General features: G+C 42.2%; 1 protein-coding gene and 1 pseudogene across 3 annotated transcripts; both read right to left on the minus strand.

Moving 5' to 3' along the window:
* Positions 1–641: 641 nt before the first annotated feature.
* On the minus strand, positions 642–25035 carry POLR1B (RNA polymerase I subunit B). Of its 3 annotated transcripts, none has more exons than XM_041756417.1 (15): positions 24782–25033; positions 21913–22080; positions 21515–21661; positions 20035–20167; positions 17985–18121; positions 16991–17214; positions 16038–16209; positions 13675–13846; positions 12071–12310; positions 11009–11142; positions 9209–9379; positions 8211–8367; positions 5206–5402; positions 3066–3319; positions 642–2067 (listed from the first exon to the last, which is right to left on the minus strand). In XM_041756417.1, exons 1-15 carry the CDS (start codon positions 24956–24958, stop codon positions 1185–1187), a joined length of 3366 nt encoding a protein of 1121 aa, XP_041612351.1. In that variant the 5' UTR covers positions 24959–25033; the 3' UTR covers positions 642–1184. The 3 variants fall into 3 exon arrangements, with proteins under 3 accessions (XP_041612351.1, XP_041612350.1, XP_041612352.1); XM_041756416.1 differs by having other exon boundaries at positions 12029–12310; XM_041756418.1 differs by lacking the exon at positions 642–2067 and adding an exon at positions 2347–2680 and having other exon boundaries at positions 12029–12310; positions 24782–25035.
* LOC121491473 lies at positions 3717–5197 on the minus strand (annotated as a pseudogene).
* Positions 25036–25824: the final 789 nt, after the last annotated feature.

Genomic DNA, 25824 nt, shown 5'->3' on the forward strand with positions numbered 1-25824 from the left:
AGTACCTCCTAATTTCTGCAGGTTCTAAGGCCAAAAAATAAAACCTCTGCAAATCCGAGTTTTGTGGACTCTGGGGGCATTTTACTAAAATAAAGAGTTACCAAGTTTAAAAAGCAGTGACATTGTCATGACACACATCAGAAGTTGCATAACTGCAGCCTCAACGGCCATTCACTGGGAGCCTGCTTCTCCCCCAACCCCTCCTGCTGGTGCTTTCTCTTGCTATCTCTCTCTCAAATAAAATCTTTTTTAAAAAAGAGAGATGAATAAAGATCTACACACACACACACATACACACACAATGGACTATTATTCAGCCTTAAGAGTGAAATTCTACCATATGCAACAACATGGGAAGGACACTGTGCTAAGTGAAATAAGCCAGTCACAGAAGCACAAATACTGCATGATCTCATTTATATGGGATATCTAAAATAGTCCAACTCCTAGACTAGTATGATGACTAGCAGGAGCTGGTGGAGAGGTATGGGAGTTGCTGCTGGTAAAGTTCTAAGTTACAAGGTGAGTAAATGCTGCCTGTAGCTAACCATGCTCTATCGTACATCCAAACATTTGTTATGAAGGTAGATTGTCATCTTCAGTGTTCTTACCAAACACACACACAAAGGGCACAAGGAATCTTTTGGAGGTGATGTTTATTACCTTGATTGTGGTGATCATTTTTGACAAGTGTATGCGTATGCTCAAACCCATCAAATTGTATGTTAACTATATGCAGTTTTATGTAATAATTATACTTCGATAGAGCTACCTTCTGTTTTTACTTTAATGTGGATATAAGCAAATATAAAATTACATAAACAGCCTGCATTGTATTTGTATTGGATTGCTCTGTTCTAGACAGGGAAATGTTCGACACTCACTGCCCACTGAAAGCGGGGTTCAAAGACCCTGAGTTTGGAAAGACTTCCCTATATATCCTTCTACTTACCAGTAGAATCATTTAAGATACTCATGGAATTTTTGAACAAGTGTACTGAAAATCAACTTTAGTAGTTACTCTACTGGTCAGACTCAGAAATCTTGAATTCTTAGTTGCAAAGTCTTGGTGGAAAAACTAACATGCTTGAAAACTCCAGAGTAACCAAGTAATATCTTCACTGAGCTAAAGTCACATTTTGTTCTAATCTGATAGTTCTCCTAACCCAAAAGGCCACATCAAGTTAAACGACATCCAATTTCACTTTGATGTTCATAGCTGCCAGTTCAGCTACAAAATACCGGAAAACATAAGGCACAGAAACAGTGTCGATAGTATCACTGCGGTCACACAAAGTACAGTTGTATTTTCTGTTGCGCATGGCAGACCAAGAAGGAGGTGGCTTCTCCAACAGTGGAGAGAGTAAACTACCACACTTGACACAGACATGGGCTACCGATCGATCTGAACAGTTGAAGAGGCGGTCGTGAAGGAGAAATGATGTACCATGAGCTAAGAGAGCATCCCGCTCCATTTCCCCAAAACGGATTCCACCCTGTACGTTTCTTCCCCCAATGGGCTGGTTAGTGACTTTGTCTCTGGCTCCTGTGGTTCTAACCTGGAATTTGTCTGAGACCATGTGGCGTAAACGTTGATAATAAACCACACCTATGAAAATGTCTGCTTCCAGTTCTATCCCACTGATGCCACTATACAACCTCTCAGTGCCATAGAAGTTGTAGCCAGCAGCTTTTAACAGCTCACCAAAGTATTCTAAGGCTGAGTTCTCTTCTGAAAAGGTGAAAGGTGTAGCATCATGGCAGAGACCGTGCAAAGCAGCAGACTTCCCTGCCATACTTTCAATTAACATACCAATAGTCATGCGGGAGGGAAAACCATGAGGGTTGAACAGAATGTCTGGGACCATCCCACTCTCAGTAAATGGCATGTCCTCAACTGGCCACAACCTGCTCAAGATGCCCTTCTGCCCATGACGGCTAGCAAATTTATCTCCAATGGTTGGGTTCCGAGGGACTCTCATCGTGATGCAAACACACTTGAATTTCCCATTGCCAGTGTCATTACTACACACTTTGATGTTATCTACAATGCAATTTTCTTTACTCCTAGGGAAAAGAGGAGACAGAAGGTCAAACTATTATTTTTAAACTTACAAAGACACCTCAGTTTTACTGACATAAAGGATATTTGCAAAGTTTTTTTTTTTTTTCATCTATTCTCCAGTACAAATAGATTTGATATCCCTGAAAGTATTTATGAACAGGGCTACTGATTTGATTTGCTACAGAACTCTGCTCATCTGAAAGAATAGTCACAGAGACTACCAAAACACCATAAAGACCTACTGCTAAAACCATTTAATAGATGTAAAATAAGCTAGACGCTTTTTTTTTTTTTTTTTTACATTTTTAATTTTAACGAGAGGCACAATGAACTTGACATTTTTAGCTAGGGAAACCCAAAAAAACATTCATGAGAGAGATAGCAAGTTTGAATAACCCAGTTTTCAAAGAAGTCACAGATAACTTATCAAATCGTATAACAGACTGACAAGAGAAATAGAAAAAGCCAGGGATCCCTGGGTGGCGCAGCGGTTTGGCGCATGCCTTTGGCCCGGGGTGCGATCCTGGAGACCCGGGATCGAATCCCACGTCGGGCTCCTGGTGCATGGAGCCTGCTTCTCCCTCTGCCTGTGTCTCTGCCTCTCTCTCTCTCTCTCTATCATAAGTAAATAAAAATTAAAAAAGAAAAAGCCAGACACAGAACTGTGTCTCATTTAAGAAATACCAATTCAGTTATGACTGAGTAACCGAGCTACCACTTATATTTTTTCCACAACTATCCTGTTACAAGATAACTTTCACTGACCTTGGCAATTTCACTGAGAAAACCACCTTTAAAAAACAGCACTGGGGCCGGGGGTGGGTACACCTGGGTGGCTCAGAGGTTGAGTGCCTTTGGCTCTGGTCAAGTTCTGCATCGGGCTCCCTGCAGGGAGCCTGCTTTTCCCTCTGCCTATGTCTCTGTGTCTCTCATAAATAAATACATAAATAAAATCTTAAAAAAAAAAAAATAATAACCAGCACTGGGTACCCAAACTTACTTATAGTATGTCACAAAGTTTTCCCCGGTGTTGAGGTTCAGGTAACTATAATATGGATCTCCATACTGCAGCCGTGCTCCAATAAATGGCAATCCATCATCATCTAACTTCTGCAAAATCCGTGGGTCCCCAGGCTTGACACCAAACACCAAACTATCATCTCCTTGTTTAATTTTTTCAGAGAGATCTATGAACTCAGACTTGTAGACACTTCCATGGGCAAAGCCTCGTTCCCAGGAGGCTTTATTCACAATCTACAAAGTCAAAGAATCATTAATTTAAGAGACTGAGGCCAAATGGGGATTTTCACAATAAAGATGGCTAGAATTAAAATACTTGGTTTAGGACAACTGGCATTCTAATTTAAAAACTCCAGGGATCCCTCGGTGGCTCAGCGGTTTAGCGCCTGCCTTCAGCCCATGCCATGGTCCTGCAGTCCCGGGATCGAGTCCCGCATTGGGCTCCACTGCTTCTCCCTCTGCCTGTGTCTCTGCCTCTCTCTCTCTCTCTCATGAATAAATAAATAAAATCTTTAAAAAAAATATAAAGACTCTAAATTTCAGGGGCACCTGGGTAGTTCAGTTGGTTAAGGATCTGGGATCATGCCCCGCATTGGGCTCCTTGCCCAGCAGGAAGCCTGCCTCTCCCTCTCCTTTTGCCCCTCTCTCTTGCTTGTGTGCACACACTGTTTCTCAAATTAAAAAAAAAAAATTTTTTTTTGACGACAGAAGGATGTTTAAAGTTTGATTTCTTGATATTGTCATATGTGTAAAAATATATAATTTAAAGTCAGGGAAATGATCAGCTTGGTGTCGCCTCCTTCCACCCCTTCAGTACAGCTTTTCCAACTGGCCTCCATTTCAGCCATTCCCTTCAAAATCCTGGCATGTGGAGGACAGGGTCACTTCTTGGTAGCTTTTGCCTGGGCTGCCAAATCTGCCTCTTTCTGGGCAGCCAAGAATGTGGCTTGCTCTTTCTGGTAAGCTGCCAGCTCTTCTGAATGGAGGTCCTTCACCACACGAATGCCCAGGGAATGGGCAGAGCCAATGATGGAGTGAACCACAGAGGACAGAGTGAACCACATGCTGCAGGGTGAAGGCCTCATCCTGAGCTTTAATTTGGGTGATTTCATACACATGCTTCAAGGTCACCAGGCTGGCCACCTCCTTCCCTGTCTGCCAGGCCCCCTTCTCAATCCCAGCAGCTGCTTTCAGGAAGTAGGAAACAGTGGGCTGTCCAATTTGATTTCAAATGTCCTATCAGGCTTCACAAAAATCTTGTGGGCAAAGGAATGCCTTCTTTGATGTCTTTTGTCTTCTTGTTGAACTCCTTGCACAGAACTGGTTGATGGAAATGCCTCTCTGACTCAGGATGGGACCTAGTGGAGGCCCAGATGTGGCCTGGCCTGCCAGCATGATGGTCCGGATCATGCCTCTGGCCTCGGGCTTCCTGAGGGCCTGAGTCGCTCGGTTCAGCATCGACATGATGTGGGGTTGCCAGCCTCAGTTCACCTCAGGGTTACAGAAAGAGTGATGGCCACAGGTGTCGCCATCCTGGGACAGTGGTCAAGCGTCTTCACCATAAATAAATAAAATCTTAAAAAAAAAACAAACCTCCAAATTTTCCAAGCTTTCTATACTATTAAAACCCACTGATAGGGGTGCCTGGGTGGCTCAGTGGTTGAGTGTCTGCCTTTGGCTCAGGTCATGGTCCCAGGGTCCTACGATCGATTCCTTTCATCAGGCTCCCTGAGGGGAGCCTGCTTCTCCCTCTGCCCATGGCTCTGCCTCTCTCTGTGTGTTTCTCATGAATAAATACATAAATAAATCTTTTTTTAAAAAGTAAATAAAAAACAAAACCCACTTATAAAGGGCTTAAAGCCTAATCATGCATAATGAATATAAAAGGTAGATATATCCAAAACTACATTCATTCAACATCTATTCATGCTATGCACTCAAATATGCACAATATATGCATATCTGAATATTTAGTGAATATCCCTCAGGGCTTACCACTTTCAATGGAGACTAGGAACTAATCATTTAACAGAATACTCATGTGCAGGGATACAGAAAAACAGTAAATGAAAAAGTTAAAAATTAAAAAGAATGGAACTACATCTCTTAGTAGAACTTACCATGGCATCTTCCATATCATACCCAGTGTAAGAAATAACAGCAACGATGGCATTTGTCCCAATTGGATAGTTATCCATGTCATAATAATCATACATGTATGGTCTCACTAAAGGGCTTTGTGGGGTCTGAAGACGATACAGTTTATTATCTGATCGGGCTTGGTAAGTGAGAAGTGGAAAGCCCATAGTTTGCTTCCCTACAAAGGGAAAAAAAAAAAAAACAAAAAACCAAGCCTGTAGCATCTTGTTTTTTCCCCTTGATTATAAAGATCATATATAAAATTGGAAACAATAAAATATACATCACAGAGAAATGAATAAATCAATACACAGCATGAAAATGAAGCAGACTCACATGTATCTATGCAATCAATCAGACCATGAAAACAATGCTGAGTGGGGAAAAAAAAAGCACAGAATGTCATTTAATGTATGATTTATGTACATTTGTAACACATCCCAGACAATTCTATATCTAGTTTATGGGGACATGTATATTATGTAAAAAAGCATAAAAAAGGAGATAATAAAGGATATATATATATATATATATATATATATATATATAAATAAACTACAGGGTATTACTAGTGGAAGAGAAGGGGTGAAAAGGGGACAGTAACTATTATCGAATTAGATTATTTTCTTACACAGCAAAATGCCAGTGTTTGTTAATTCTGGGTGTGGGGTACAGAGGGTAGGGAAGTAAGACTTCTTTGTACTACTTTACATTATAGAGTATCGATTTGAAACAATGTTAAGACTAAATATATATATGCATACATACATAGCGGAATTTTAAAAGACAGAAAAGGAGACTTCCAGTTTCCAGTAATAAAATGCTGCTCCTACAAGACCACTCTCGGCACATAAAATCCAGAACAATATAAAACAGAAAATCACCACTTATGCACACACAGACACACACACACAAAATCTGAAACCACTGGAAAATAACCAAGAGCTATCAGGTACTGGAGATGAATTTACACTTGAACAAAAGAAATGGAACAGAGTGAACTACTAGCTTTTTTAGTTTTTAATGTTTTTGTTTTTGCCTGATGGTCCAGTCAGTATAGTGGCTACAACTTAGAGACCTACAGTCTTGCTGGCTTGAAGAACCAAGGAGTAGAGTTCAGAACACAAGAGCAACTCAAATGTAAGAGGGGATATTTTAGAAAGGAAGGAACAGTAAAGAGCCTGAAATTCTGCATATAAACTGAGTCAAATCTTTGGTGGACTGAACTATGCATGCATGGGACAGATCTGAGCAGCCCACCTCAGGCCAGAAGAACATACTTCAACTGTTCTGTTCCACTACCTAACAATTAAAGATAAGACCAATCCTCTTCAGAGGAACATAATAGAACCCATAGTCTTTTTTTTCTTTTCCCCTAAGGATTTTATTTATTTGAAAGAGAGCATGCACACAACAGAGACAGAACACGAGCAGGGAAGAGGGGTAGGGAGAGAGGGAGAAGCAGATTCCCCTCTAAGCAGGGAGCCCAATGTGAGGTTCCATTTCAGGACCCTGAGATATGACCCAAGCCAAAGACAGATGCTTAACCAACTGAGCCACCCATGTGCCCCTGATGATATCTTTTAAAACAGATTTTAGGATATCAGTAAACTGCAAGCACAAAGATCATATCTAGACATATCATACTTAATCAGCTACAAACCAGATATAAAGAGAAAATCTTAAGGATGGGAAAATAACACATTATATACAATCAAACAATCACTGACTTCTAGACACCAAGAAGAGACCATGTAACATCTCTTAAGTGCTAAAAAAAAAAAAAAAAAAAAAAAAAGTAACTGTCAAATCAGAATCGTACATCCAGTTCCAAGTAAAGATGAAATAGAGACATTTTTGGAGAAATAAAAGCTAAGAGGATTTGTAGCCAGCAACCTACTATAAAAAAATGTTATAGGAAGGTTTTTTAGGCTCAAGGGATGCAACACTCAACGGAAACCTGAATCATTAGGCAGGCAGAGCACCGGAAGTGATAAGATGTGGGTGACTACAAGGGCTTGTGTTCTTCAAAAATCAAATTACAAGATCTCAGACAAACCAAATCAATAAACATTCTACAAAATAAACTATATTTTTGGACAACAATGTTAAAATCAAAAATGATAAAGGCTAAGGATCTAATTTAAAAGACTAAGGAGGGGATCCCTGGGTGGCTCAGCAGTTTGGTGCCTGCCTTTGGCCCAGGGCGCAATCCTGGAGTCCCGGGATCGAGTCTCGCGTTGGGCTCCCAGCATGGAGCCTGCTCCTCCCTCTGCCTGTGTGTGTCTCTGCCTCTCTCTATCATAAATAAATAAATAAATAAATCTTTAAAAAAATACAATAAAATAAAAATAAAAGACTAAGGAGAGGGCGTCTAGATGACTGCCTTCAGCTCAGGTCATGATCCTGGAGCTCTGGGATGGAGCCCCACATCAGGCTCCCTGCTCGGGGGGGGGGAACCTGCTTCTCCCTCTCCCTGCTGCTCCTCCTGCTTGTTCTCTGTCAAATAAATAAATAAAATCTTAAAAAAAAAAAAAAAAGAATTAAATGACTAAAGAGATGTGTCAACTAATACACTGCATGATCCTAGACTAGGTGCTACACAGAAAAAAATTTGCCATAAACCATATTTTGGGGATGATCAATCAAAATCAGAGTAAGGACTATAGAACAGTATAATGACATCAATATCAAAGTCATTAACATCAACTTCCTGATGTTAATATTTGCCCTTGTTATATGTAAGGAGACATCCTTGCTGTTAGGAAACACACAATGAAATATTTAGGGATAAAGGGGCATCATGTCTGCAATTTACCTCCAAATGGAAAACAGTGCACATGTTAACAGAATCTACATAAAGGGCTTACAGAAGTTCTTTGTACCATTCCCACAACATTTCTCTGAATTTGAAATTATTTCAAAATAAAAAAGTTATAAGCACTTTTCTTCTGTGTGAATCCCACCACCCTCCACTCCATCTTACCCATCTGGCACTGATACATGTTCCGGGGACTCTGGTTGTGATCGGAGAAGGGGATGAAGTTGGCAATCACACTCAGCAGGCTGTGAGGGAAGAGCTCCTGGTGAGTGGTAACTCCAGCCAAAACCTCATCCTCAAAGATGGCAATGTTCATGAAGATCTGGAAGAGAGGAAGGGTGAGGAAGTTCAAGGCATAGAATAACTCACTGCTAACATATGAACTCATCCTCTCTCTGAGTTTAGGACTCAAAGATGTGAATGCAAACGTTCCCACTCCATATCATGAACACTGATGGGATCCACTGGGAAGCACGGAGAAGCTTCCAGTCAGAAATACTGTTTGCCTGATGCATTTCATTCTAAATCTACCCTGGTCCAACTGTGAAGGACAGGAAGACAGACATTTTGAGGTAGCACAAAGCTCACAGTTTTGCAACTGCAAAGATGTAGGCAAATATTAAGTCTAATGGAATGTTCCCACCTCACCACCTGACTCAGAGTCAGGTGCAAAGGAGCTGGGCGGGATAGGAAGGCAGGTAATGTGACCACCAACTCTCTTTCTCGATATGTAAGCACAGTGAGGGAACATGTGAAAACTGCTTTGTTCTGGTAGGAGGCAGAAAGTAAATTCTGATTTTTTTCAAATGCCCAATTGTTATTAAAGAACAACAACACTTTCTTTATAAAAAGAAGTTTTCTGGTTTTTTGTTTTGTTTTGTTTTTTTGAGAGAGAGAAACAGGTGCTCATGCAAGCAGGCAGAGGGACAGAGGGAAAGAGAGAATGTGAAGCAGACTTCCTGCTGAGTGCAGAGCCCGACTTAGGGTTCGATCCCATGACCCTGAGATCATGACCTGAGCAGAAATCAAGAGTTGGACACTTAACTGACTGAGCCACCCAGGTACCCCGATAACACTTTTAAAAAAGAGTGGTTATTAAGTCTCCGAAAGTTGTGGACTATAACAGGAGCATATACAGGCACCAATCACAATGTTCTACATACCTGTTCCATAGTTCCAATTAGTTCTTCTTTGCCTAATTCCAAGTTCTGCACAGGCCGTACCAATCTACAAGGAGTGGTAAACAGGAACAATCCTGGGTATAAACTTGGTTTTCCTGTCATGGGGATAAGGGCCACTTCCATCCAGGGAGGAATTCTTTTTTCTTTTAATACCTGTTTTCAACAGAGTTCAATTAAGAAGAAGTGATATGTTTCACATATATCCTCCTGTCACCTAGGAGGTGGGTAGAATGGGAAAGGAGGTCAAATATAAAAAGCAGCATCAAGAAATTAAATTAGTGGGACACCTGGGTGGCTCAGTGGTTGAGCATTTGCATTCGGCTCAGACCGTGATCCCGGAGGTCCTGGGATCGAGTCCCATATCGGGCTCTTTGCATGGAGCCTGCTTTCCCTGTCTCTGCCTCTCTCTGCATCTCTCATGAATAAAAAAATAAAATCTTAAAAAAAAAAATTTAAATCAGTTATGCCAGTAATAACTTTGTGCCCTGCCAGTCTCATCACCACACAGAATGGCACTCACCTCATATCCAGAATTGGCAAAAGCCCTACTTTCTGGGGGGTGGGTGGTACCTCACTATGTGGCAAACTGGTAAAGGGGAGCCTGAGGGAAAGGTAAACCAAGAAGGTGCACGTGGATGCATAAGTAAAACTTTGTCCTCTGATGTCTAGAATGTAGTATATTACTGGTTTTATTTTAAGCTGTACTCAATGAAAAGGCTCTTCTACCCGGAAATAAAAAAACGAAACAACAAAACTTCTATTAACCAACTCCAGGGTAAAATATAAACACACATTACAAAAATGTGAAAGAAAATAACAAGACCTATATATCAGAACTTCAGGGGATCCATAGCTAATCAAGTCATCAACAGAAGCAGATGGATTAAATTCTTAACATAAAAGCTAAAAAAACACCAAACAAACAGAACACACATACGTAAAACCCCCACACGTTAACAAAGATAAAACCTGAACTTAATGAGGTATAGTACTGAAAAAGGCTCAAAGCAACAAATCAAAATTCTTGGTTCTTTAAAAAAAAAACAAACAAACCAACAAATGCCCCTTGTTTAACTTAGTCAAGAAAAAAAGGGGGGGGGGCAGACACAAATGTACTGAGTAAGAAATGACAACAGCAAAAAAACTACTGAAACTAAAATTTAAAATTATGAGTATACTCTGCACAACTCCAAGAAATCAAAATAAAATGGGTAAAATACAGGCTACCCAAACAGACCTCATTAGAAGTAGAAAGCCTCTTAAACATGGTTATGATGGTAAATTCTGTTATGTAAATTTATTTACTTTTAAGATTTTATTTATTTATTCACAAGAGACACACAGAAAGAGGCAGAGATATAGGCAGAGGGAGAAGCAGGCTCCATGCGGGAAGCCCGATACAGAAACTCGATCCTAGGACCCCAGGATCACGACCTGAGCCAAAGGTAGACACTCAACCACTGAGCCACCCAGGGACCCCACCATTAGTATTTTCAAAACAAAAGAAGTTAAGATTTCTTAGACTAGGGCCTCGGTGAAACTACCAAAAAAAAAAAAAAAAAATGCGCGTAGGTCAAAGCATTTGCCCCGGAGCCCGACTTCTGAGGTCAGCCCAAGACAAGATTCTGCAACTCTGGGGAATGTGCAGGCACTTAGGGAATTAGCTTCTGGCCTCCAGACCCCCTGATCACTCTAGACGGCCCTGGGGCTATCTCAACAACCAGAAAAGGACTGGCGATTTAAGATGAAGGGATAGAACAATTCACAAAGACTCAAGATAACCTTAAAATGTCGGAGAGACTCTGCAATGCTAGGAGCAAGCTCCTTATCCACCCAGCCAACCATGACGCCATCTAGCAGGACAGGGTAGCACTCACTGTAGGGTCGATGTGGAGCTCCGTCAACTGGAGTGACCCCTGGTGGAAGGGAACAAACAGAAGGCTCACATCTGAACACTTTTTCTTACATTAAAAACTCCCTCCAGGTGGGCTCAACAGCTACTTCATCATTTTAGACATCTAGTTATCTTGTCTCTACATCAGAACATTTTTGTATCGCTTGAGTGTTTCTAAATCATTTCAGCAAGGACACACAAGAAATGAATGACTCTGTCCATCTGAGGGGAGAGCAGCTGGGGGCCAGGGATCTAAGAGAGACTTTCCACTGCATACCTTCTACATTTTGACGAACAGATTAACTCTTCCCCCAAAACCTAACTAACTACATTTAATCCTCATTATTTGTGGATTCCACACCTGTGAATTTGCCCTATTTGCTAAAATGTATTTGTAACTGCAGCATTAATACTAGTGCTTTTGTGGTCATTCCAGGACATTCAGCCAAAGCAGAGAGAGTGGCTAGAAGTCCCCAGGAACAAAGGCTGTGTCTCTGATTAACACCAGGGTACAGACTAACAACACCTTTTTAACTGTTTTCCTGCAAAAGGACCCTCTTTCCTACTGAGAGGTCCAGGAGTTAAGCCATGAGATGCAAGGAGAGTGAATCAAAATGTTTTTTCCAATATTAAATGCTGAATGCTGCTTTATTTCAAATGCTATGATGTCTTTTGAGGGAGAGAATGTGAAAGAGCAAAACTACAACATTTAATTTCTCCTTCACTTATTTTCAAAAAATGCACCCGACCTACAGAAAAGCCAAGGAACCAGCCCAACTGCTGTGTAGCAGAGGAAACAGAATTCTTGCAGGAATTCTCTGCTCAGCACCTCAAAAAGCCTAACTTAATAGTCTGTACCTGTTAAAACCCACATACCCAAACAAGACTGTTTCTAACCTTACACATACCCAAGCTGCAGAGCAAAGTGGGAACAGATGCCGTATACACACATTGTGTGACGACCTCGCACACAGCGGTCAAGTGGTTCATCAGGCCACAGGGCTCCCCATCTGGGGTGTGCACAGGACAAAGGAAACCCCAGGACTCTGGCAGCAGCCTGCGTACTGTGGTGGTCCTCATCTTGGCAAAATCAGCCCCTCTGTGCACACAGCGGAAATGGGAGAGATAGCGTATGAAGTTCAGCTTATCAGCCACAACACAAAGTCCAGAATCTTGCAGGAAGCCAAGACCTTAATAAAACAAAAATCATTCAAATACAGGTTCAACTTAAAAAAACAAAGCCTATTCTAATTTGAGGCTCTGGGGACAGAAAACTCAGAGCACACTATAAATCATGGAGTTACCATAAAGTTTATTAGCTCTGATGAGTGGGAAGAGTTTACAAAATTAGTAGTAAAAAGGCAGTCAAAATCTTGATTTCTCAAATTATATAAGCCCCATGGGTTCCCTCTCCCCTCTACTACTACCTCCTTTGTGGGAAACATTAAAGGAACAGAAACAGCCAGCAACTAAATGGGATGCATCAGAAGGAATTGGAAAGTATGTAAGAAGCTATTAGTCCTAAAAAAAAATCTGTATCAGGACCATCTGTTTAAAAAAACCAGCAGAGGGATCCCTGGGTGGCGCAGCGGTTTGGCACCCGCCTTTGGCCCAGGGCGCGATCCTGGAGACCCGGGATCGAATCCCATGTTGGATTCCTGGTGCATGGAGCCTGCTTCTCCCTCTGCCTGTGTCTCTGCCTCTCTCTCTCTCTCTCTCTCTCTGTGTGTGACTATCATAAATAAATACAAATTAAAAAAATATAAAAAATAAAAAAAAATTAAAAAACCAGCAGAGGGCAGCACAGGTGGCTCAGCGGTTTAGCACAGCCTTCGGCCCAGGGCCTGATCCTGGAGACCCAGGATCGAGTCCCACATCGGACTCCCTGCATGGAGCCTGCTTCTCCCTCTGCCCGTGTCTCTGCCTCTCCCTCTGTGTCTCTCATGAATAAATAAATAAAATCTTTAAAAAAACAAAAAACAAAAAACCCAGCAGATATCTGGGCTCTCAATGACCACTTAAGTTTTTCAGGCCTGGCTGATGCACCTAGTTTAGGAACGGGCATGTATCTATCTACAACCCTTCCAAACTGCCTGTCCTGGTAACTGTCACTCACAGATCTACACTGTTGTTAGTACTATGGAAGGAGGCACAGAGATACATGTGACGATGAGAAATGGATTTAAGCTCTATGGATGCCTCGTCTCAAGCCTTTCAGGCTGACACACACTTGTCAAATTTACAATGTGAAATCGAAGAGACAAGTTCACTTTTAAAGAGAACCTACACTGGGATCCCTGGGTGGCACAGCGGTTTGGCGCCTGCCTTTGGCCTAGGGTGCGATCCTGGAGACCCGGGATCGAATCCCATGTCGGGCTCCCGGTGCATGGAGCCTGCTTCTCCCTCTGCCTGTGTCTCTGCCCCACCCCGCCCTCTGTGTGACTATCATAAATAAATAAATAAATAAATAAATAAATAAATAAATAAATAAATGAGAACCTATACTGAGCAATTAAGATTTAACTTAAAATGAAGCCAATCTGTTTTATTTTACCTGTTTTAGAACGCAGATTCCCAGTAGCAAGAAGATATTCAAATGGTTTTGTAAGGTCTGTTCCCAGACTAAAAATCTTCATCAAATTTTCAGTGTTTATGGACACATTCGTCTTCTGAGACCTCTTATCTAGAGCTATTTTAATAGACACTAACCAGGATTCCATTTTTTCCTGAAATAAAATTTAAACTATTATATTCAGATTATTTGCTTTTTGTATTTACTCCTACGTAATCTATATACCCACAACAAAGGCCCACAACGTATACATTTGACATGGAAAACATGTGGCCTATAACCCTGAAAACCAGCCTTTCAATGCACTATTATAGGTTAGGCTTTTTTTTTTTTTAAGATTTTATTTATTTATTCATGAGACAGACAGAAAAAGAGGCAGAGACCTAGGAAGAGGGAGAAGCAGGCTCCATGCAGGGAGCCTGACATGGGACTCAATCCTGGGACTCCAGGATCATGCCCTGGGCTGAAGACGGCACTAAACTACTGAGCCACCCAGGCTGCCCTTAGGTTAGGCATTCTTAAGACAAAAGCTACAAATTCCTGTAGATCAGAGTTTCTCAACCTTGGCACTATCAACATTTTGGCTGGAATAGTTCTTTGTGCAGAGGCACCCTGCATGCATGCAGGATGTCTAGCAGCATCCCTGGCCCTTAACCACTGGATGCCAAAAGCATCCCCCCAAGCTGTGACAACTGAAAATGTCTCCACACATTGTCAAATATCCCTTGGAGTGGGGCAAAGTTGCTCCTAGTCAAGACTACTGACACAAATGGAAAGAATCAAAACGGTTTGCTTTGGTTTTAGAAAAGTTTTTCATTAAAATGCTCTTAATCAAGCAGTCAAAACAGCTTCTACCGGAGACAGGCAACAAAAACAAAGCTTTGAGACCAAGCAGCAGCAGCCCACTGTCCTAACAATAAAATCAACTAGGAAAAGCTCAGTATCTCAAATGACACCCAACATACAAGATAGTTGACAAGATCATAGGAAAGACTGATGTTTTCTTCTCCTATAAATCTAAAACAAAATGGAAAATAAGAGAAGAGAAGAGAAGAGAAGAGAAGAGAAGAGAAGAGAAGAGAAGAGAAGAGAAGAGAAGAGGAAAAGAAAGCCACAGAACTGAGGGTCAGAGATACCGGAAGCAGTTCTGTAACCCAAGACAGGAGGCGGCGGGAAGAATGAGGAGCTAACTCTCTCTGCCTACTGCCACTTTGTTGTTAACCTGCTAGGGCAAGCAGCTAGTAGTTCTTGAGTGCATACTGTAAAATGGTACTTTGCATATTTATTTAATCCTCACAACAAACTTTTCTTCATGAAGCAGGGCATTAGAGGATTGCTTAGTCCAAATGTATTTCAGTATTAAGAATTTCCCAGAGTTTAGAAAGGTAGCAGGTGCATAAACCTAACATGTATTATGAAGACTGAGGCAGTGGCTTGTAATCAAACACATTTCTACAGTGAAACACACAAACTGTCACACTAAGTAGAATCAATAAAAATTATAAATAGTCATGTCAGGGCAGGTCAGGTTGTCCTGTCAATTCGTGGTTTTTTTGGGGGGGTTCTAGCACCTTTTAGATTTAGAAAAGCAATTTGAATGACTGGAACTTGTCTCTATGTAAGGCCTACACACAACAGTGCTAGAGAAGTGAGAGAGGCCTCTCAGAAGCCATCCTATAAGGTTCACCAGCCTTTCCAGTGAAAGGTTTAGGCATATGAAGCTGAGTAGGGAGGGGAGACCCCACAGAAGATGATGAACAGCGTCCACCCAATCTGCTCTTAGAAAGGGCAGCTCTGCAGTATCTCTAGCTCCCCACCCCCACCCCCCGCCCAATAAGAAGCCCTCAGAACCAAGCACAGAAATCACAGGACACTTCAACCTCTGCTGCAACACTCTGTGAAATAGCTAACAAAGACTGTAATTCAGATTATGTCAATGTCCTGTACCTTCCAGAAGATTATTATGTCCCAAATTCAGAGGCTCGGAAGCTTAAAACAAAGCTGGTACAAAAGTAAGGAGATCACACGCGTTAGGTCAGTAACATGTTACCATTAATGTTATGACCAACATTTGATGTTGTCTTTACTTAGCCTCTAAGAAGCATTAAAGAAATTTCTGAATTTGATATAAACTAAGATCTTTGATTAACTCCCTTACTGCTAAACAAACAAAAAGAAAAGGCAAAACTAAAAAAAAAAAAAAAAAAAAAAAGAAAAGAAAAGGCAAGACTATGTAAAATGCCACACCTACAAATCATAAATACGTAGGAAACACTACTGCTGGAAATTGTCTCACCATTCTGCAAGCAGGACCACTACCCACGGTGAAAGCAGCAGGTGTTTACCTTCAGAAACATAAGGAAGAGTTGACCAGGTGTGAGGACTTCTTGGTTCACTAAACTATCAGGATTGTCTTCCATGCACTCTCCTTTGGCTAAAGCAAAGAGTTTCCGTGTCATGAGACAAAGCATATAAAACTTCTCAGTATTGGATTTCAAGTGGATACAGATGCACTGGCTGTCAAAACAAAAAGTAAAGCTTAAAACAATTCAGCTGCCACTAGTACTAATCAAGGTTCCCAATTCCTATTTACTTATTCCTATTTACTCATTTTCAAAAAACCGTTTTCATCTTTACTGGCAACATTAGCAAAAGGACTGTACGTAGTCACAAAATCTAGAGCTCTGCTGGACAATACGGCATGACAAGCAACATGTAGCCATTTAATTTATATTAATTAAAATTAAATAAAATTAAGAATTCAGCTTCTCAGTTGCACTGGCCATTCAAGTTCTCAGTATGGGACTTGTGGCTACCTACTGGATGGTACTAGTAACTATATGGTGGTTACATAAGAGTTCTTGCCTTGGGGAAATAAAGGGACAAGATGCCCAAAACTTTCAAATGCTGCAGAAAGAAAAACATTTATCTACACGCAAAGAAATTAAGAAAGTGAATGTAGTAAAAAAGATAACTAGTGAATGTAAGGGTCCACTGTACCATTTTTTTTTTTTTTTTTTTTGCAGATCCACTGTACCATTTTTGCAGTAATTCTGGAAGTTTGAAGTCGTTTCAAAATAAAAGTGTAAAAGTACAATAAAATAAAATGAAAGTACCACAAAAAGAAAGGTGAGGATGGCCACAGAAACAGAGCTAGTCCCCACTTCCTTAGACCAGAATCCTACCCACAGGTCCATTCTGAGTCCCAGATGACTCATCAGCCCTAACAACAATCAATATAAACTACCACTGACACCTTCCACCCCACAAAAAACAGTTGAAGCAAAAGCACACATACTTAAACAGAAATTCTGCAGCTTGTTCATTTGGATACCAGTCAGGGAGACTGAGCTTTACTCTGAAGCGTTCACCTAGATAGTTAAGGACCTGTTTTTGTGTGGAACAACCCTCTTCCATTACGATCCTTAACATCTGAGAAACTGAGTTTCTAAAGAAAGAGTCCTCCTCTTTGCCTTTGATGAGCTCCTGAAAAATCTGATAATCGGAGAAACTGACAAGTGCCTAGAACAGAAAAAAAAAAGGTTTTCTTTTTAATTGGTAGTAATAACTAAACGATTTCACTCGTTAGATAACTATTCTCAATTTTTCTAATATCCAAGAAAAATAACTACTCCACTACTGGTGAATCGAAATGAATTCCCCAAAATAAGGCAGGGCTTGTATGTCAAGAAGATAGCAAGATGGCCCCAATGATCCTTGCCTTCCAGTATTCACAGCCTTATATAGCCTCCTCCCATACTAAGCATGGGCCCATGTGACCAAGACCATGTGGTGAAGAAGTGGATGTGTGACTTTCAAGGACAGGTCATAACAAGGACCGGGTCAGCCTTGCTCTTTTGGCTAACCCTCTCAGGGAAGACAGCTGCCTCAAGCAGCCTATGGAGAGGCCCACGCAGAATGGAACTGAGCCCTCCTGCCAAGAGACTGTACTGACTTGCCAGCCAAGAGTGAGCACTTTGGGAGTGGATCCTCTGGCTGCTGGTCAAGCCTTCTAAATGACTGCAGCCGCTCTGACATCTCACTGCAACCTCCTAAGACCTTGAGGCAGAAGTGTCCCCGACCCCAGCCACTTCCAAATTCCTGACCACAGAAATACTGAGAGGGAAATGTTGACTGATTCTTTAGGCCAGTGAATTTTGGATAATTTGTTATGGAGCAGTGCAAAGCTGTTACAGCATGAACTCCGCTGTGGAGAACATATTCATTCTGCCCCAAATGTGACTTCCAGTGAAGCTCTTCATAGCAAAAGAAATATATTCACTATGTCACACCTTAAGTGCAAATCCCAAAGGAAGAAAAAAGAGTTCTTTCCGATAAATAAAGTTCAACATGACCGTGCCATTTTCCAAGTAGTGAAGGTTCATGTTGACAGCAGAATGTTCCTCCCTCACACAGTGCATGGAGACTCCTGTTGAAACAAAGCAAAAAGTAAAAACCTCAGTGATACCGTAACTGCTTTGATCATCATTTTTTTCTGAATTATTTTTACTTTTTTTTTTTTTAAGATTTTATTTATTTATTCATGAGAAACACAGAAAGAGAAAGTCAGACACACAGACAGAGCGAGAAGCAGGCTCCATGAAAGGAGCCTGATGCAGGACTCAATCCTGGAACTCCAGGACTACACCCTGAGCCAAAGGTAGATGCTCAACCACTGAACCACCCAGGCGTCTCTTTACTCTCTTAAAAATAAAGCCAAATCACCAAGGTTAGCTAAGACTGGCAACCAAAAATGTCTCCAAACCTTGCCAAATGTCCCCAACGGTGCACCATCTCCCTGGGTTGAAAACCACTCAAAGTAACTGAAGCTACAGATTCAATCAAACTTCAAAGTTTCCTTCCAGGGCAGAGTCCATGTCTTACAACACATATTGCTAGCACCCTGCAGAATCTGATCATATAGCATTTTATATCCCCCATACCCTGTAGAATCTGGCAGGAGGTGATGGCATAATCTAAGAATTCAAATGAGAAAAAAAAATTTAGATTTTAAGTTTGTTTCAGGGATCCCTGGGTGGCGCAGCGGTTTGGCGCCTGCCTTTGGCCCAGGGCGCGATCCTGGAGACCCGGGATCGAATCCCACATCAGGCTCCCAGTGCATGGAGCCTGCTTCTCCCTCTGCCTGTGTCTCTGCCTCTCTCTCTCTCTGTGACTATCATAAATAAATAAAAATTAAAAAAAAAAAAAACATCAAAGTTGGAGAAGTCTTCAAAGACCTTTTTAAAAAAAAAAAAAAAAAAAAAAAAAAAAGTTTGTTTCAGCTTTAAACAAAGATTGCTAAGACACTCTGCATCAGTGATGCAAAAGAATAAATGACTAGACATTTAGACTTGCTTATTATTCTAGATACAGTATGTATGTCTATCGTTAGAGGCTGATTTTTAGATTAGAATAAATTATTTAATTGCAAGGTTGCCCAAGAATGCAAAATGTCTTATGAAGCCAGGCACTGTCACAGAGAGTGCTCAGAGGTCAGGTGTCTGTCAGCCAAGGACCCCAAGAAGAATGCCATGGTAGTCTGCACCAGAAGACTTTTGAGGCCCACACCTACCTCTGGCTAAGTCAGGCCAACCTTCATCTTCATATGTAGTATCATAAATATACGTGTTCTTTCAATGTGAACAAAATGATAGGTAATAGAAAGGAGGGTTTCCCACTATAAAATCTTTTTTTTTTTTTTAAGATTTTATTTATTTATTCGTGAGAGACAGAGACAGAGAGAGAGAGAGAGACAGACAGACAAGCACAGGCAGAGGAAGAAGCAGGCTCTATGCAGGGAACCCGACATGGGACTTGATCCCGGGTCTCCAGGTTCACACCCTGGGCTGAAGGCAGTGCTAAACTGCTGAGCCACCTGGGCGCCCCCACCACCCGCCCCCTTTTTTGGGAAAGATTTTATTTGGCACCTAGGTGGCTCAGCTGGTTAAGTGTCTGCCTTTGGCTCAGTCATGATCTTAAGGTCCTGGGATCAACCCTCACATCAGGTTTCCAGCTCAGCAGAGAGTCTGCTTTTCTCTCTCTCCCCTGCTTGTGCTCTCTCACGTAAACAAATTTTAAAATTTATTTATTTATTTGACAGAGAAAGAGCACGCAAATGCACGCACACAGGCAGGGGGAGTGGCAAAAGCAGACTCCCTGCTGAGCAGGAAGCCCAACACAGCACTGGATCCCAGAACCCTAGGATTATGATCTGAGCTGAAGACAGGTGCTTAACTGACTGAACCACCCAGGCACCCCCCACCATAAAATCTTAACACAGAAATGCTTACTAGAAAAACAAAACTTTTCTAAGAGAACATTCCAAAGATCACTACAACTTACCATACTGAGTATAGCCAGGCCCTCTGGTTTTCCATTTTGGTCTTATCATTGCAATGGGGAAATTCCTCCGAGGCATAATCAACATTCGGATGACTTTTTCAATGCCATTAATTATAAAATAGCCTCCCATTTCCTGCCAAAGAGATGAATTATAATTTGTTAAACAAAGAAACATTCATTGTAAACATGAAGCTAACTGTCAGATGCAGTGCAAGGTGTAAAAGAGGCACAGAGGCAAAAGGGTCTATGGATCCCTTGGAAACTATCTGGAAACTATCAGTTTGTGAATTAACAGTCTTTTTCAGTGCATTAGAAAGGTTCTAGGGACCTGGGAGAAAAGTATGGAAGAAAATCAGGGTACTCTCTTCCACTGGACAAACTTGACCTAACTTGCCCTTTTGTCCCCTAAAATGATTTGTCTTCAAATGATATTTATTTAAAGATTTTATTTATTTATCTATCTATTTATTTATTTATTTATGAGACAAGAGCAAGAGAGAGCGAGCAAGAGCAGAGAGGGGAGACAGAGGGAGAAGCTGACTTCCCCCCAAGCAGGGAGCCTGATGAGAGGCTTGATCCCACAACCCTAGGGTCATGACCTGAGCTGAAGGCAGATGCTTAACTGACTAAGATACCCAGGTGCCCCATCTTCAAATGATATTTAAAAAGCAAAACAAAACCAAAAAAACTTACTCTAAAGACATGAAAACAATAGCCATTTTCCTTCTAGGCAAATAAGGTTTTCTAAATAAGTTTAAAAACTTTCTGTAAAAACTTTGGAAACCAGAAATTCAGATTAGCTAAAGAGGAAAATATTCTTAATACCTCTAGTATCACACTTCTGTAATAAATAAAATGCTACTACACACTGATTGCCCACTATGAAGCAGGTATAAGTTCTATGTCACCATTCCATTTAATCCTCATAATAACAAGTGGCACAGTTGTTATGCCCCACAGAGGAAACTTAGGCTCAGAAAGATGGAACATGCCCCAAACCATGTAACTGGCAAGTAGAGCACTTTGGTGTCAAACCCATCTGACACCATAACCCTCATCCTGAGACGTAACACAGTCTCTCTCTGTGATCACTTCAACTCAATACTGCAAAACCACATAATGCAGCTGCAAAAGATGCTGAAGGGAAGGTATGGGAAGCATTTAGTATGTTCACAGAATCTTAATGCTGGTAAAGCAGACATCTCTAAATGTGTATTATACAGAAAATTCGGGAAAAATCAATTCTTCCTCCATAATAATGTTCTCTAATTGTGTGGCCACTTTTTATACACTCCCTTGTTTGAGACTCATTCTGAGCCCTATACAGGATGTACACATGGTAGTAAGACCCATTTACCTATCCAGAAATTGAAACAGAAAGAAAAACTGACTCCAACTGACAAGTGTCGTTATCTTCTCACTCCCAACCCAAGCCTTTTCTAGCATCACCTGGCCTTGAAGCATACTGGCTATAAGTTACCTCTACTTCTTCATGGTGCTCAATGAGGGCTTTGGGGGGAAGACTGTGTAAGTTGCAGAGCTTAGACTTCACCATGATGGGAATGTAGCCAAGAAACTGTTTAATGGTTCCTTTTGAGATTCCATTCACTGCCCAGCTGATATCAGCCTAAATAAAAATGAGAGAGAGGAAAAAAAAAAGTTAATGGAAAGAAATTATCTGGATCTATAAGAACAAGAATTTTAAAAGAATAAGGAAGAAGATCATAAAGTGAATGATTTTATGCTTCAGATATAGAAGACAGGGTCTCTTAGATGGCAGTACTAAGAAAGCAGAAATCTGGTATAAATTTTATTAGGCATCAGCCTTTTTCTCAAAAATGTACAGTCTGAGAGTCACGCACTGTCACATGTACTCACTGTCAACTTGCCACGGTAGGTACTCCTCCGGCCCCGGCATTCTGCTGGATAAATGTTGAGCTCTTTGCAGATGTTCCCTTTTGGAACCATGGGTGGACTGATGACAGCATCCACAATAGTAAGAGAGATCCGCTCATCTTTGAAAGCAAATTCAAAGGGAGGTATAGCCTGAAAGACAATTCACACTATCAATTGCTTGCATTTCTAAGGCGCATTCCTCTAAGAGTCTTCCAAACCCCACACGTTCTACAAGCACTGATGCCCATAATGCTAAATGTGACATATCTAAGAAGATGGTTAAAGCTACATCTATTCTACTCATCCCCTAAGTCCCTAAAACTCTAGCACGTTAATTCAGATTATAAGTGTCTAATGCACGTCAAATTCGTGGTAGGCTCTGGAGTACAGTTGTGTCTAGAACAAAGCTGTTCAAAGTGCCTGCCTTCTCTATTATACCTGGTGTCTGCTAAGTACATAGCAAGACACATGGGACTGCTGCTAACAGGCAAGGATACGGAAACATCCTCCTGATTTAGGAGCAGACACTCTAACGCCATTCTTTGATATTTGTACATTTCATTCCACAGTGGCCTGGCGCTGCAGCCAGAGCCATGTGGGTAGTGGCCCTGGTGATTCTTCCCATTCCTAACCATTTCTTCTCTGCCCTACTCCCTGGGGAAGCTCTATTGTTCAGAGGAAGGGGCATCACTGAGCTCCCCTACAGGTTAACTATGAACAACCTCCTAGCCTTAGCGTTAGAACAAGAATGCCAGAAATGGTGCCAAGAATATAAAGAAGGTTCTCCCCCTCATGTCAGTTCAATTGACCTTTTCTAAATTTTAAAATTTTATCTAAAGCTGTCATTGTTATAAGTTTAATATTCTATAAAAAATTTTTTAATCTATACCCTATTTAAGGATGAAGCATTAATTTTTAAAAGGGAGAAGATTCACTTTCTCAAGCCACAGCTGCACTATCTATATCTCAACACAATCACATTACTTGAGACGGTTACAGTCTATAAAGGAGTCATGAACACTGAATTAGTGAATACTGAACCACTGTTCTTAGGGGAAATACAAAGTTAGGTTCCTGTGAGTCTCTGATCACACTTTGTCAACTGATCAGTACATAACCCTGTTTGAAGGACACTTTATTTAATTCATATTGTTGATTCATTAACACTGAACTCAGAACCAACAGCACTAACTCATGACTGAACGAAGGTTATCTCACACAGATTTTCTCTTAAGGGGTACATAACAGCCTTTCTACATTTAGAACACTAGACAGCACTTTAGCACTGTGTTTGAGAGCAATGTTAAACAGTTAAATCACCAGCAAAAAGCACCAGAACAAGAAAAACTGGACAGACTTCAAAAAGGATACTTATTAGTATGAGAGCTTGAAACAGGAAAGCAGAGCATCACCTTCTTGGACTTCAGTTGGGACCATGCACATTGGGCAATTCAAATTTTTCACCATTCTGCACATGTTGCTGAGTATTGATTTGGGGGTTACAAATAAATTTTAGCGAGTAGGCAATTCACAAACATGAATTCCTGAATAATGAGAATTGACCGTAATTCTGAAAAGGCGCCTGTGAGGCATCAATTTGGACTCACAGAATGAAGGAATCCACCCTCTCCCCTCCCAATTGGGCAAAACTCTAAATAAACAAAAATGACAAATGCTACTCTTCCCTTGACTTTATAAATGGTAGTCATTTACCTGACTGTGTTTTATGTAACAATATTTTCACAGAGTATTATGGTACCAGCTAGGGTGCAGCACCTTGATCCATGTGACTACACTTTCTGCATGTACTTCAATCGAAACAATGTATCATGAGAGACTCCTAACCCTGGCAAACTAACAAGGGGTAGTAGAAAGGGAGGTGGGCAGGGGGTGGGGGTGACTGGGTGACGGGCACTGAAGGGGGCACTTGACGGGATGAGCACTGGGTGATATTCTGTATGTTGGCAAATTGAACATACATACATACATAGAAACAATGTATCACGAGGGACGCCTGGGTGGCTCAGCGGTTGGGCATCTGCCTTCAGCCCAGGGCGTGATCCTGGACTGCCAGGATCGAGTCCTACATCAGGCTCCCTGCATGGAATCTGCTTCTCCCTCTGCCTGTGTCTCTGCCTCTGTGTGTGTGTGTGTGTGTGTGTGTGTGTGTGTCTCATGAATAAACAAATAAAATAAAATAAATAAAATTAAAAAAATAAAATAAAAAAATAAAAAAATTAAATAAATTAAAAAAATAAAATAAATAAAAAATAAATAAAATAAATAAATAAATAAATTAAATAAAAAATAAAATAAAATAAAAATAAAATATAAAATAAAATAAAATAAAAAAATATAAAATAAAATAAAATAAAATAAAATAAAATAAAATAAAATAAAAGAGAGAGAACCTCTTCAGGTAAGTTTCAGAGAAGTAAATCTCCCAGGGATGTGAAAGTCTGTGCGTGAATGCCTGGGAAGCCGGCCAACCACGGGGCACTTCCTCACTCTCACCCCACGCCGCTGAAACTCGGCCTACAAAACACCACCTTTCGAGTCACAGAGAAATCCCGCAGCCACAGGTTCACCCAGTATTCCCCTAGTCCACTCGACTCCACGCCCGGGCCCCGCGCGGAGCCTGGCGCGATCCAGGAGTGCACTGTGACCGCCCAGCATCTCTCCGGGACCCCTGCCCCACCCCGCAGCCCCCGCAGCCCCCGCCGACCCCCGGCGCAACACGCGCAGCCTCCCCTCCAGCCCCGCCCGGGGCTTCGCCTCCTCGCGGAAGGCGCAGGACCCAGCGGCGCTGGAGAACGCAGAGCCGACGAGCCCGCGAGGACCCCGCGCTCACCTGCACCGCGTGGCTGAGCCCCTCGCGGACCGCGTAGTTGAAGGACTCGACGTGCGCCCGTGTCAGTTCCTGCAGCGCTGGCTTTTGCTGCTCCTGCGGGATTCCGTAAGACGGGTCAGTCAAGTGCTTTAGGCTAGGCCCGCTGGGCAGATTCTGCCACCGGCCGGGGGCATCCATGCGTCCGCCTGCACACGGGGAGCCGCGGACCGCTCCACACGCGTCGCCGGGAAGGACGGGCACCTCGGAGCCCACGGCCTGCTGGGAAATGTAGTTCCTCTGGTTCCGCCGGATCTTGGTCCCTCCGTTTTACAGGGTCGACTTGAATCCTAAACCGTGGAGTGAATGGGCCGGGCTAACACTGTACGGAGCCAGAGCACGGCAGTCCCACCCGCGTCTCCCTTCCCGGAAGGCAGGTGAACCCCGCCTCACGCCAGCTCCACGTCCGGTTCAGCGCGTGATCGATCCGTTTAGCGTTTGTTCGCTCAGCTGGTTATCCCCGGAGGAGAGGGGGTTTCCGAGATTCCTTCCCTTCCGTTCCCCCCTGACGCTGACCGGGGCTCGGGGAATACAGCAGATGCTGGGCACCAGACCCACGGCTTCCACCCAACTCTGGGTCTGTCCTGGCCAAGCTCAGAGCTCTTATAGACCCGAGTTCTAGGGGCGTGGGAGGCCCGAACATCCGAGGGGACTTCCAGCCTTTAAGATACTTTGAGTTTCTTGCTTTCTCTTTCTTTTCTTTTCTTGGGACGCCTGGGTGGCTCAGCGGTTGAGCATCTGCCTTTGGCCCAGGGCATGATCCTGGGGTCCTGGGATCGAGTCCCGTGTTGGGCTCCCTGCCTGGAGCCTGCTTCTCCCTCTGCCTGTGTCTCTGCCTCTCTCTCTCTCTCGTCTGTCTCTCATGAGAGGCACAGAGAGGGGCAGACACAGGCAGAGGGAGATGTGGGGCTGGATGCCAGGACCCTGGGATCAAGACCCGAGCCAAAGGCAGACGCTCAAGCACTGAGCCACCCAGGTGCCCCTCAGCTGGTACTTTTCATTCTTCC

Source organism: Vulpes lagopus, chromosome 5 (genome assembly GCF_018345385.1).
Source record: "Vulpes lagopus strain Blue_001 chromosome 5, ASM1834538v1, whole genome shotgun sequence".
In the NCBI taxonomy this organism is placed as follows: Eukaryota; Metazoa; Chordata; class Mammalia; order Carnivora; family Canidae; genus Vulpes; species Vulpes lagopus.